The following is a 12,239-nucleotide window of genomic DNA, read 5'->3' as shown; positions in this document are numbered from 1 at the left end:
CGGTTTTGTAAAGCAGTATCCTCTCTCCCCCTCCACTGGCTCTTTGAGGGGTAGGATGGTGTAGTAGGCAGAATTCTAAGATGGACCCCAAGATTCCCACCCTGGGCGGGAATAACCTTGTATAATTCCCTCCCCTTGAGTGTGGGTGGAAGCTTGTGAAGTTGTTGGGATAGTTATTACCATGATTGCATACATTATATAAGACTCCGTCATAGCTGACTTGGAGAGGCAGTGTTGGCAGTCAGAGGGCCATGCTCCTGCTGGCCTGAAAGAAAGCAAACATTCATGTTGTGAACGCCCGTGAGGGCCACGTCGAAAGGAACTGCGAGTGGCCTCTAGGAGCTGAAAGCAGTCCCCAGCCAACGACTAGCAAGTAAACAGAGACCTCAGTTCTACAACCCCAAGTAGGTGAATTCTGCCAACAATCTAGATGATCTTGGAAGAGGACCCCAAGCTCCAGAGGAGAACCTTAGCCCCAGCCATCACCTTGATTGTAGCCTCGTGAGACCTGAGCAGAGGATCCAGCTAAACTGTGCCCAGGCTCCTGCCCAGAGAAACTGTGAGGTATAGATGTGCACTGTTTGAAGCTGCTAAGTTTGTGGTAATTTGTTATGCAGCAATAGAAAACTAATACAGATGGCAAGTCTATCCCAACTGCAAAGGTCATCCTGCACAGGACCAATTTTGATTTCTTTTTTCATACCTGCCTTAGGGATCAGTCTTACCAGGACTGAGGGCCAAACTGTTTTCGATATGGTTGGGGCAGAATAATACCCACCACCCTTTGAGGATTTGAAAGGTCCATTTTGGGTGGAAGGAGTTAACATTGCTCTGAGCCTTTGATCCAGCCCCTCCTGGATCATGGGACTAATCAAACATTCAGGTTAGAGTACAAGGTTCAGATCCTTGTCACAGAGCCTGCTGAGATCAGCCCTCAAACTGAGGTTCATGGTTGGACCTTTGGAGCATTGAAAACCAGACATTCACTGTACTGATCATGTCTGGGGAGCAAGCCTACAGCAAGGTGGGCCCTTGGATACTTGAGGGTTCATTCCAAAGACCAAGTTGCTGGACACGTGTTGACCAATGAGATGAGAACTTGGCCAGGCTGAACCTTCATGTCTCAGGATCTGTACAGTGTTGAGTCTGATGGTTTGAGCATTTTACATCTGCAGTAAGTTGAGCTGGGGAGACAGGGTGGATATGCAAAACCAGTTACATCTCTTTCCTTTTCTCATTGCAGAATCAAAATTACAAGGGCCATGGATTGTCAAAGGGAAAAGAGCGGTGAGTGGTCCTACCCAATCCAATAAACACAGAACTAACTCGCTAACTTCCTTCCTCCCTTCCTCCCTTGCTTCTTTCCTTCTTTCCTCCCTCCCTCCCTCCCTCCCTCCCTCCCTCCCTCCCTCCCTTCCTTCCTTCCTTCCTTCCTTCCTTCCTTCCTTCCTTCCTTCCTTCCTTCCTTCCTTCCTTCCTTCCTTCCCTTCTTCCATCCCTTCCTCCTCCATTCTTTACTCCAATAATGATAATGATATTATAATAATAAACAATTATTGAGCACTTACCGTGTGCCAGGCCCTGGGCTAGTCACTTTACTTGTATTATCTTGTTGAATCCTTACATAATTTTTTGAAGTAGATACTACCATTGTGTCCATTTTACAGATGGGGAAACTGAAGCTCAGAGAGGCTAAGCAACTTGCTAAAAACCATAGGATCAGTTAGTGGCAGAACTTGTTGGACTCCAGGGCCCATGTTGTATCTAACTATGCTCTCCTGCCTCCTTCAACAACCATGTGAAGTTGACTTGATAACTCAAATGTCATCTCCATCCTGATCCTTGGCTTCACCCTGCATCAATAACCTGGATGCAGAACTCAGCGTCTCTTTGAATTTCGTAAACAGAATCCACTTGCACAAAGCAGGAGTGAGCAATGTAGATTTTACTGAAGATTTTTGTGGGGAGTTAGAGGAGGTAGTTTACATTGCACACCCCATGGTAAATATTTTAGATTTTGTTATTCTCTATTTCATTCGCTATTTCTACTCTTTCTAAAGTCCTTCCTGGCTATAACACCACTGGGGGAGGACATGTGTGGTCTCTGACCCTTCTCGTATGCAGCACCCATCTTCTTTGCCTTCTTTCTCTCTACACTAACTCTATCCCACCAATTTTAAACCTCTCACTCTCTTATGCAGAGCATTTCAGCTCTATTGCAGATCATGGCCACAACTTACACACCCACTCCCACCCCCACAAAACAAAGAGCACTTCGTCCATTTTATTAGGGCAGATATCAATTAGAAATGTGTTTAGCTACAAGTAATAGGAAGTCCAACTAATAGCAGCTTTAAAAAATTGTATGTATTTTCCTCGCGTAACAGAGTCTGGAGGGCTGGTGCATGGTTCAACAATGTCAGAGCAATTGTCTGTGATTGTCTTGACCTTTTCCTTATGGATACTAAGTGGCTGCTGCAGCTCCAGCCCTCATGTCATGATCAAGATGGGGAGAAGAGGGGAGAGAAGTCTCAACCCACATATCCATCTCTCTTTTTTTTAATCAAAAAAACAAAAGCTTGCCACCCTCCCTAGAGGTCTTGTGCTTTTGTCTTATTGGCCAGAATTGTGTCACATGGACACCCCAGCTGCATGAGTAGCTAGGAATACAAGTTACGTAAATGGCATTATACTGTTATTATTATTCCATACTCGCTTTTGTCACACAAAGTTATATTTTCAGTGTTTATCCATACAGGCGCATGTAGCTCTGGATGCATTGTAACTACTATATGTGTTCCATTGTATGCCACGAGTTATTTATCTGTCTTCCTGTTGAAAGGCACTTAGGTTGTGTCTTAGTATTGCTTTCCTCCTGAAGCAGACCCTGAGACAAGAAAGTGAGAGCAAGTAGTTTATTTGCAAGGTGATTCCAGTAAGCATCAACAGGGAAGTGGGGAAATGAGACAGCTAAGGGGAGGAAAGCAATAAAAGGTGCATTATTGGCAGGTTATTGCTGTGGGCAAGTGGGGCTCAATCCCACTGGGGATTCCTAGGAGATAGTATAGACCACATCTCAAACTTACCCCAATGAGCGACAAGAGAGCTGGAGGATTTACCCATCAACTCCAGTTGTCAGGGGTTGTATGCTGTTGGGGAGGGGCACTTAACTCCCTGATACTTCAGATCTGCTCCAAGTACTGGCTGAGCAGACTCTGGGGGCCAGAGAAAGCCCTCAGGTAAAGAGGTTGCAGGTTTTGGCAGTGGAACGCATGATTGGCATGCACAGGAATGGTGAATGCCCAAGGGATAAGGGTGGACCACCAACAGTGTGTGCTGCAGTTTATTTCCCTAAAAAATATTAACAATTATGAATGAACATCCTTGTGCATATATTCCTAGCACAGATGTAAGGTATATATCTGGGATATAGAGCTAGGATGGAATTGCTGGGTATAGAGAATATGCATGTTCAACTTTACTAAATACTGCCATGTGCTTCTCCAAAGTGCCTTCTACCAGCAGAGGAAGAGTTTCCATTTTAGCACATTGTTGCCAAAACTTGGAGTTTTATATTTTTGCCAGTCTAATGTGTATGAAATAATATATGATGGTTTTAATATGCCAGATCACTCTCCAAAGGTTTATCCTATTTATACTCCCATCAGCGCTGTAGAATAATTATCATTTCTCCACATTCTTGTGAACACTTGGTATTTGTCTGATTTTAAACATTTTCTTCAATCTGATGGATTTTGAAATTGTAACTTTTCATTGTTTTGGATTAATTTTAAATACTGCTTTAGAGCAGTGGTTCTCAAAATTTGAGCTCAGGATCCCTTTACAACTTAAAAGTTTTTGTGGACTCTAACTTTTGCTTATGTGGCTTATACTTATTAATATTTACCCCATTAGGAATTTAAAATGATAAATTTTAAAAATATTTATTAATTCATTTAAAAAGCAGTAACATGCTCATTACATGGTGGCATAAATAACATATTTTTATGAATTATAGCTATATTCTCCTTCCCCTGAATTTGGTGAGATGAGTAGTAATTGTTTTACATTTTTGTGACTCTTTTTAGTGTCTGGCTTAATAAAAAACATTTGGCTTCTCAAATCGTCTGTATTCAATCTGTTGGGATGTGTTGTTTTGGTAGAAGAATAGGAAGAAAACCCAGCCTCACAAAGATACGTAGTTGCGAAGGAGAGGACTTTGTGTACCCCTGAGAGAGAGTTGGGGACCCTGAAGAATGCTTGAACCACACTTCAAGAACCTCTGCTCTAGGGAATCGGAATATGCATCCTTAACTTATCGCTGTCTACCTTGAATCAGTATCATACCACTTCATGTGCAATGTAAGAACCCTAAGCCGGCATGCCCTGATTACTCCCCTCCATCCTTTGTGCTGTTATTTTTGTCATATATTTTGCTTGTAATTATGTTGTAAACCCTACAATATATTCTTATTATATTTGCTTTACATAGTTAATTGTTTTTGAAATTAAGACAAGAAAGAAAGCATTTCAAATTTACTCCACTCTTAATCTCTTCCTGTAGGTCTGAATCCCCATCTCATATGTTTCCTTCGCCTGAAGGACTTGCTTTAGTATTTCTTATAGTGTGGGTCTGTTGGCAATAAATTCTCTTGGATTTTATTTGTTTGAAAATATCTTTATTTCACTTGTGTTTTTGAAGTAAAATCTTCCTGGATATAGAATTCTAGGTTGACCTTTTTTTATTTAAGCACTTGAAAGCTGATGTTCCCTTGTCCTCAGGTTTGCATTGTTGCTGATGAGACGTCAGCTGTCGTTTGCGTTGTCCCCCGCCCCCCAGCAGTAATACACACACACCAGAATGAAATGTGTCTTTTTTCCTTGGCTGTTTTTAAGACTTAATTCTGGTTTTCAGCAATTCGATTATAGTTTGCCTCGGTGTGTTTTTTGTTGTATTTATTCTGCTTGGTGTTAATGGAGCTTCTTGGGTCTGTGGGTTGATAATTTAATCAAATTTGGAAAAGTTTTCAACCATTATTATTATTTTATTTTATTTTTTTTTGTGAGGAGGACTAGCCCTGAGCTAACATCTGATGCCAATCCTCCCCCTTTTTTCTTGAGGAAGACTGGCCCTGCGCTAACATCCGTGGCCATCTTCCTCCACTTTATATGGGACGCCGCCACAGCGTAGCCTGGCAAGCGGTGCGTTGGTGCTTGCCCGGGATCCAAACCTGCGAACCCCGGGCCGCCACGGCGGAGTGCATGCACTTAACCATTTGCACCACTGGGCCGGCCCCATCAACCATTATTTTTTCAAAAAATATTTTCTGTCCTATTCTCTCTCCCATCTCCTTTTGCAACTCCAATGGCATGTATGTTAGATTGCTTGATATTATCCCACAAGGCACTGAGATTCTGTTCATTTAAATTTTTTCCCTCTCTAATTCCATTTGAATAATTTCTATTGGCCTGTCTTCAAATTTGCTATCTTTAAAAATTTTTTTTCCAGTTTTGTTAATATATAATGACATATAGCACTGTGTAAGTTTAAGGTGTACAATGTGATGATTTGATACATATGTATATTGCAAAATGTTTACCACAATAAGGTTAGTTAACACATCCTTCACCTCACATAATTACCATTTTTTTGTTGTTGTTATGGTGAGAACACTTAAGATCTACTCTCAGCAACTTTCAAGTGTATAATACAGTATTGTTAAGTTTAGTCATTATGCTGTACATTAGATCCCCAGAGCTTATGCCTCTTTATAACTGGAAATTTGTACCCTTTGGCTGACATTACTATCCTTTCTTCTAAAATGTTCAATCTCCTGTTAAGCCCATCCTATGAATTTTTAATTTCAGATATTGTGGTTTTCAGTGCTAGAATTTCCATTTGGTTCTTCTTTAGACTTTCAGTTTCTTTTAGGCAGAACTCATATATTTACTCTTTATATCCATCTTTTCATGTAAATCCCATACATTTATAATATCTGTTTCAAGTTCTTATCTAATAATTCCAATAACTGGGTCATTTATGGGTTTATTTCAGTTGGCTGTTTTCCTCTTGATTATGCATTACATTTTTCTGCTTTATTACTGCATGTCTTATATTTTTTATATTGCATTCTGACATTGTGTATAAAAAACAGTGAAGACCAAAAAATTACACGCACACCCACACCCAGTGTGTGTGGGGGTGTATATGTGTGTGTATATATAGAAAGAGAGAGAGAAAAAGAGAGAGAGAGATTGATTGATGGATTGATTTTCCAGAGACTGTAAGCCTTTCCTATAAGCTGATCATTCAGATTCCTCCTGAAGCTGAGTTGAGCATGGGTTGGGCCAAAGCTTTAATTACACTGAGTTCATCCCAAGCCCAGCCCCCTATACTGCTATTTTGAGCTTGTTAGTATTTGACCTGGGAGGGAGCAGTTCAGTTTTTTTTGTTCATTTGTTTAGTATGTTTTAGTTCACCTTTGGATTCAGCTCTGGCAAGGCTGCCAGAATGCAGACACCACAGAAACACGCAGGAGTGTGGGTTTTCTCTCCGCTTTACTCTGTTCTCTCTACCGCTCCTTTCTTAAGCAAATTTGCCACAATTTGGTTTTGCTTTGGTTTGGTTTTGGAATGGGGCTCTTCCAGATTTTGATTTGTTTTGCCGCCCTACATCTTGTCTAAGCTCAGCTGATTTCTCCTCCTGCAAAGTCTCTCTCCCAGGGTGGGCTCATTCCTCCACTTGCCCACGCCAGACCAGGCAGCCCCCCCAGATGTGGAAACTGTCACATCTCTCTGGTCACCCGTGAGGGGCTTGTTTCTCTCTGGAATCAGTTCGTCAAAGTTTCTTTTGTCCATTGCTCTCCACTAGCCCCATGGACAATATGATGTTTATTTGGTACATGTTTTTCTTGTTACTATAGGAGTGAAAGTCTTTTGCATCCTTTTGTATTGTAACCAGAGGCAGAAGTCCTCTTCTTGATATTTTAATTTGTATTTACTTGATTATTAATAAGGCTGAATATCTTTTAACATACTTGTCATTTAAGTTTCCTCTGCTATGAATTGCCTGTTCATATCTTTTGGGCATTTTTCTGAGTTTTTTGTCTTTTTAAAAATGATTGGGCCGGCCCCGTGGCTTGGGGGTTGGGTGCGCGCGCTCCGCTGCTGGCGGCCCGGGTTCGGATCCCGGGCGCACACTGAGGCGCCGCTTCTCTGGCCATGCTGAGGCCTTGTCCCGCGTACAGCAACTGGAAGGATGTGCAACTATGGCGTACAGCTATCTACTGGGGCTTTGGGGGGGAAAAATGATTTGCAGGAGTTCTTTATATACTTATGGATTATAAGCATTGCAAATATTTTTCTTAATCTATAGCCAGTCCTTTATTTGTGCTATATTTTGTTATGGAGTTCTGTTATATATACAGAAGGGTGCATGTATTGTAAGTTTACAGCTCAATGAATTTTTGTAAACTTAATACACCCACATCAGGAAACAAAACATCATCAGCCCCCAGAAATTCCCCTCCTGCCCTCTTCCAATCATTCCCACACAAAGGTAGCCATTATCCAGACTTCTAAAGATGTGTTAAATTATTTAAATTAGATATTGACTTTGAGATAATCGTGGATTCTTATGCAGTTGTAAGAAATAATACAGCGAGATCCCATGTGCCCTTTACCCAGTTCCTCCCAATGGTGACATAAAGTAAAACCATAGTACAATCTCACAACTAGGATATTGACATTGACAATGTCCAGTTCTGTTGTCATTGACACTAACAAGATACAGAACATTTCCATCACCACAAGGATCCCTCATATTGCCCTTTTATAGCCACACCCACTTCCCCTCCCTCCCTCTTTCCCCCCACAATCCCACCCCCATCCTGTCCTTAACCCCCCGGCAACTGCTAATTTGTTCTCCATTTCAATAATTTTGTCATTTCAAAAAGTTATATAAATGGAATCATTCAGTATATAATAACCTTTTGAGATTGGCCTTTTTCACTCAGTATAATTCCCTAGAGATTCATCCAGGTTGTTGAGTGTATAAATAGTTTATTCCTTTTTCTTGCTGACTAGTATTCCATGGTATGGATGTATCACTGTTTGTGTAACCATTCACCTGTTGAAGGACATCTGGGTTGTTACCAGTTTGGGGCTATTGTGAATAAAGCTGTTATGAATGTTCATGTACAGGTTTTTGTGTGAGTATAGGTTTTCATTTCACTGGGATAAATGCCCAGGAGTGCAATTGCTGGATCGTATGGTGGTTGCATGCTTAGTTTTTAAAGAAACTGCCAAATTATTTTCCAGCATGGCCGTAACATTTTATATTCCCACCAGCAATGCGGGAGTGATTCCGTTCTCTGCATCCTTGCCAGCAGTTGGCGTTGTCACATTTTTTTACTTTAGCCATTCTGATACTTGTGTAGTGATATATCGTTGTGCTTTTAATTGCATTTCCCTAATGACAAATGATGTTGAACATCTTTCCATGTGCTCATTTGTCATTTGTATCTCCTCTTTGGTAAAATATCTGTTCGTGTCTTTTGCCCATTTTCTAATTGGATTTTTTTTTTTTAGTGTTGAGTTGTGAGAATTCTTTGTGTATTCCAGATAGTAGTCCTTTGTCAAATATGTGGTTGCAAATATTTTCTCCCAGTCTTTAGCTTGTATTTTCATTGACTTAATAGAGTCTTTCAAGGAGCAAACATTTTTAATTTTGAAGAAGTCCAATTTATCAATTTTCCCTTTTATGAAGCGTGCTTATAGTGTCAAGTCTAAGAATTCTTTGCCTAGCGCTTAGATCCTGAAGATTTTCTCCTATGTTTTATAGTTTTACATTTTATGCTTAAGTTTGTGATCCATTTTGAGTTAATTTTTGTATAAAGTATGAGGTTTATGCCTAGGTTCATTTTTGGCCTATGCATATCCGATTGCTCCAGCACCGTTTATCAAAAAGGCTATTTTTCCACCATTGAATTGCTTTTGTTCATGTGTCAAAATTCAGTTGGGAATATTTGTGTGGGTCTATCTCTTGGTTCTTTGTTCTGTTCCATTGGTCTATGTCTCTCTCCCTTTGCCAATACCACACAGTCTTGATTACTGTACCTACATAATATATTTTTAAATTGGTTAGACTGATTTATCCCACTTTATTATTCTTTTCAAAATCATTTTAGATATTCTAGTTCTTCTGCCTTTCCGCATACGTTTTAGAATTATCTTATCTATATCTACAAAATATCTTACTGGGATTTTTGATCCCAGGAATTGCATTAAATCTGATACCAATTTGGGGAGACTTGACATCTCTACTCTGTTGAGTCTTCCAATCCATTAACACAGTAGGGTTCTCAATTTATCTAGATCTCTTTGACGTTTTTGCATCAGCATTTTGTAGTTTTCAGTACATAAAAACTGTGCATATTTTGTTAGATTTACACCTAAATATTTCTCTTTTTTAAAGTAATTGTAAATTGTATTGTATTTTTAATTTCATGTGTTCATTGGTAGTATGTAGAAATACAATTGATTTTTGTATGTTTGTTTTATATCCTGTGATCTCGCTGAACTCACCTATTAGTTCATGAGTTGTTGTTTTTTAGATTCCTTAGACTTTTTAACATAGTCATCTGCAGAAAAGGACAGTTTTTTTTCTTCTTTTCTGATCTATATCCCTTTTATTTTATTTTCTTGCCTTATTGCATTGGCTAGAACTTCCAGTACTTTGTTGAATAAGAGTGGTGAGAGTGGACATCCTTGCTTTCTTCCTGTGTTCTGCACATGTTCTTCAAATGTGTTCTTAGTTACTCATTGAAACATTTTTATGATGACCCCTTTAAAATACTTGTCAGATAATTCTAACACGTCTGGTTATTTTTGGTTGTTTTGATGTTGGCATCTATTGATTGGTTTTTTTTTTTTTCCCGTCATGTTGACATTTTCGTGATTCTCAGTTTGATGAGTGATTTTCAATTGAAACCTAACATTTGGGATATTATGTTATGGAACTCTGGATCTTATTTAAACCTGGTTTAGCTGACTTTCTCTGACACCACTCTGGCCAGGGAAGGGGGCATGGTACCACCTTATTGCTGCCACGTAAGGTAGAAGTCCAGATTCCCTGCTTGGCCTCCACTGACACATGAGGGGAGAGGGGGCTCCTCCTCACTGCTGGGTGGAGTGGGAGTTCTGGCTCCACTAGGCCTCCACTGATTCCACCCTGGGTGGGAGGGTTAGAAGGTCCTTGTTATTGATCCCCACCTGGCCCACAGGACACCACTGGGTGTGCAGCCTCGTTACTGCTGGGTGGTGGTGAAAGTCCTGACTCTCCACAAGGCCTCCTTTGACATCAGTCCACAGGGGAAAGGGCACCTCCTTCCTGTCATGTGGGAGAGGAAGCCTAGGCACATGGTCTCCACTGACACAGTAGAGATGGGAGCCTTACTACCAGCTGTTAGGGATAAAAGCCCAGCTCCATCCTAGACCTTCTCTGACACTACCCTATCAGGGGACTTGGGGGGTGTTGGGGTGCTTTATTACAACCTGGTGAGAGTCTAGTTTCCCCACTCAGCCTTTGCTAGCGTAAGTGGGGATGGACCACAGATTTATTTCTGTGGCAGTTGGCTGGAGTAGAGCAGTTGTTGTTGAATCTTCTGTCTTGCTTCTTGCCTGGTCCTTTGGCTAGAGAGAGCAGGCTTTTGTGGGAGCTTTTTTGTCTGTGTCCATTGGCATTTCAGGCTTTCCAGGGTCTTCATCTCCACATCCTGGATCTATGAGGCAAAAAGAAAACCCAGGGAATTCACCACTGTGCTGTTCCTTGGGTCCTGAGTTCCCTAACTGGTCTGCCTTCTTCTGTCCACCTTTCAGAGTCTTCTTTTGTTTGTTTTAGATATAACGTGCTGGGGTTTTAGTTGTTGAAGGAGGAGGAATAAGGAAAAGGACATCTGCTCCATCTTCCCAGATGAGTGCCAGCAAAGGAGATTTGCAAATACATATCATTTCATGTAAGGATTATTCATGACGCATGTAAAGTGATCAGACCATGACTGGCACGTAGTAGGCAGCAAGTAAAATGATTGCTATTATTTTTCAACCATTCAAAGATTCTATAATTCTCAGTTTGATTATTTTAAGTGTTGCATGCTATGATGCTAAATTCTGAAATTCAGTCATTCTTTGTTTTGGCATTTCTAAGTAGGGAACTTGACCTTTCTTTCTTCCCCTCCTTTCCTATCCCTAGACCATCATAGGGAAATAGTTGATCCTGAGCAAGTGTTCTGGTGCCTTGTCTTTCAGAGAGCAGAGAGCATCGATCCGGTTCAAGACCACCCTTATGAATACTCTCATGGACGTCCTTCGCAACAGGCCAGGATGGGTGGAAGTAAAGGAGTAAGACACCACCCCCTCCAACCTTATCCCTCCTTCCCTTTGTATCACAGGTCCTGTCTCCCTTTATTTTTCTCCCAGTTTTGCTGGGTGGCTACTGGGACTTGTCCCAATTTGGCTGTGACAGGGGCCAACATTTATTTAGTACTCACAATGTGTCAGGTGCCTTACTGATGCCATCTCCATCTTACTTAAGCCTTATAACCGTCCAGCAAGATATGATTATGTTCGAAGGTATTAAGCCAATTGCTTAAGGTCACACAGCACATAAGTGGGATTCAAATCCAGTTCAGTTTGACTAATCCACAGCCACTATCCTGTGGCTCTCAGTAGAAGCAAGGAATACAGCCATCAGATCTGCTGGCCTGAATCCTCCAGTGACAGCAGGTCCAGGTCAAGGGCTGCTTTTCTCTGGTTGCTTACTAGTTCTGTGACCTCGAACAAGGTACTTGACTCTAAGCCTACATTTCCTCTACGCTGGTCCCTGGGGATACTGAGATGAACAAGCATAAAATAGCTGGCACATAGTAGGTGCTAATATTAGGAGTAAAGTTTGGATGCATGTAACAGAGACCCAAAGTAAAAGAGGCTTTGACAGACTGGAAGTTTATCTCTCCCACTGAAGTCTAGATGTAGGAAGTTCAGAGATGGTATGGAAATGTGGGCCCCATCTGCCTCCGTCTTTCCCCTCTGCCATCCCTTGAGTGAGGCCCTCGTCCTCACGGTCCGAGGTGGAGCTCCAGCCTTACAAGCCACATTCCAAGCAGCAATAGGTAGGAAGGAGGCAAGAAAAGGCATGCCCTGCCCTTGGACACAACCCAGGGGTCATTCACATTTCACTG

General features: G+C 41.2%; 1 protein-coding gene across 1 annotated transcript in view; it reads left to right on the top strand.

Annotated features, from left to right (window-relative positions):
* The first annotated feature begins 997 nt into the window (after window positions 1-997).
* Window positions 998-12,239, top strand: part of TTLL9 (tubulin tyrosine ligase like 9) — a 45,443-nt gene continuing 34,201 nt past the window's right edge. Inside the window, exons 1-3 of the mRNA XM_058562184.1 lie at window positions 998-1,024; window positions 1,244-1,287; window positions 11,308-11,400. Of these exons, the coding sequence (XP_058418167.1) occupies window positions 998-1,024; window positions 1,244-1,287; window positions 11,308-11,400 (164 nt within the window). The remainder of the gene's footprint in view (window positions 1,025-1,243; window positions 1,288-11,307; window positions 11,401-12,239) is intronic.

The sequence above is a fragment of the Diceros bicornis genome, chromosome 19 (genome assembly GCF_020826845.1).
Source record: "Diceros bicornis minor isolate mBicDic1 chromosome 19, mDicBic1.mat.cur, whole genome shotgun sequence".
NCBI classification, from domain to species: Eukaryota; Metazoa; Chordata; class Mammalia; order Perissodactyla; family Rhinocerotidae; genus Diceros; species Diceros bicornis.
This window is presented reverse-complemented; position numbering and strand designations above follow the sequence as displayed.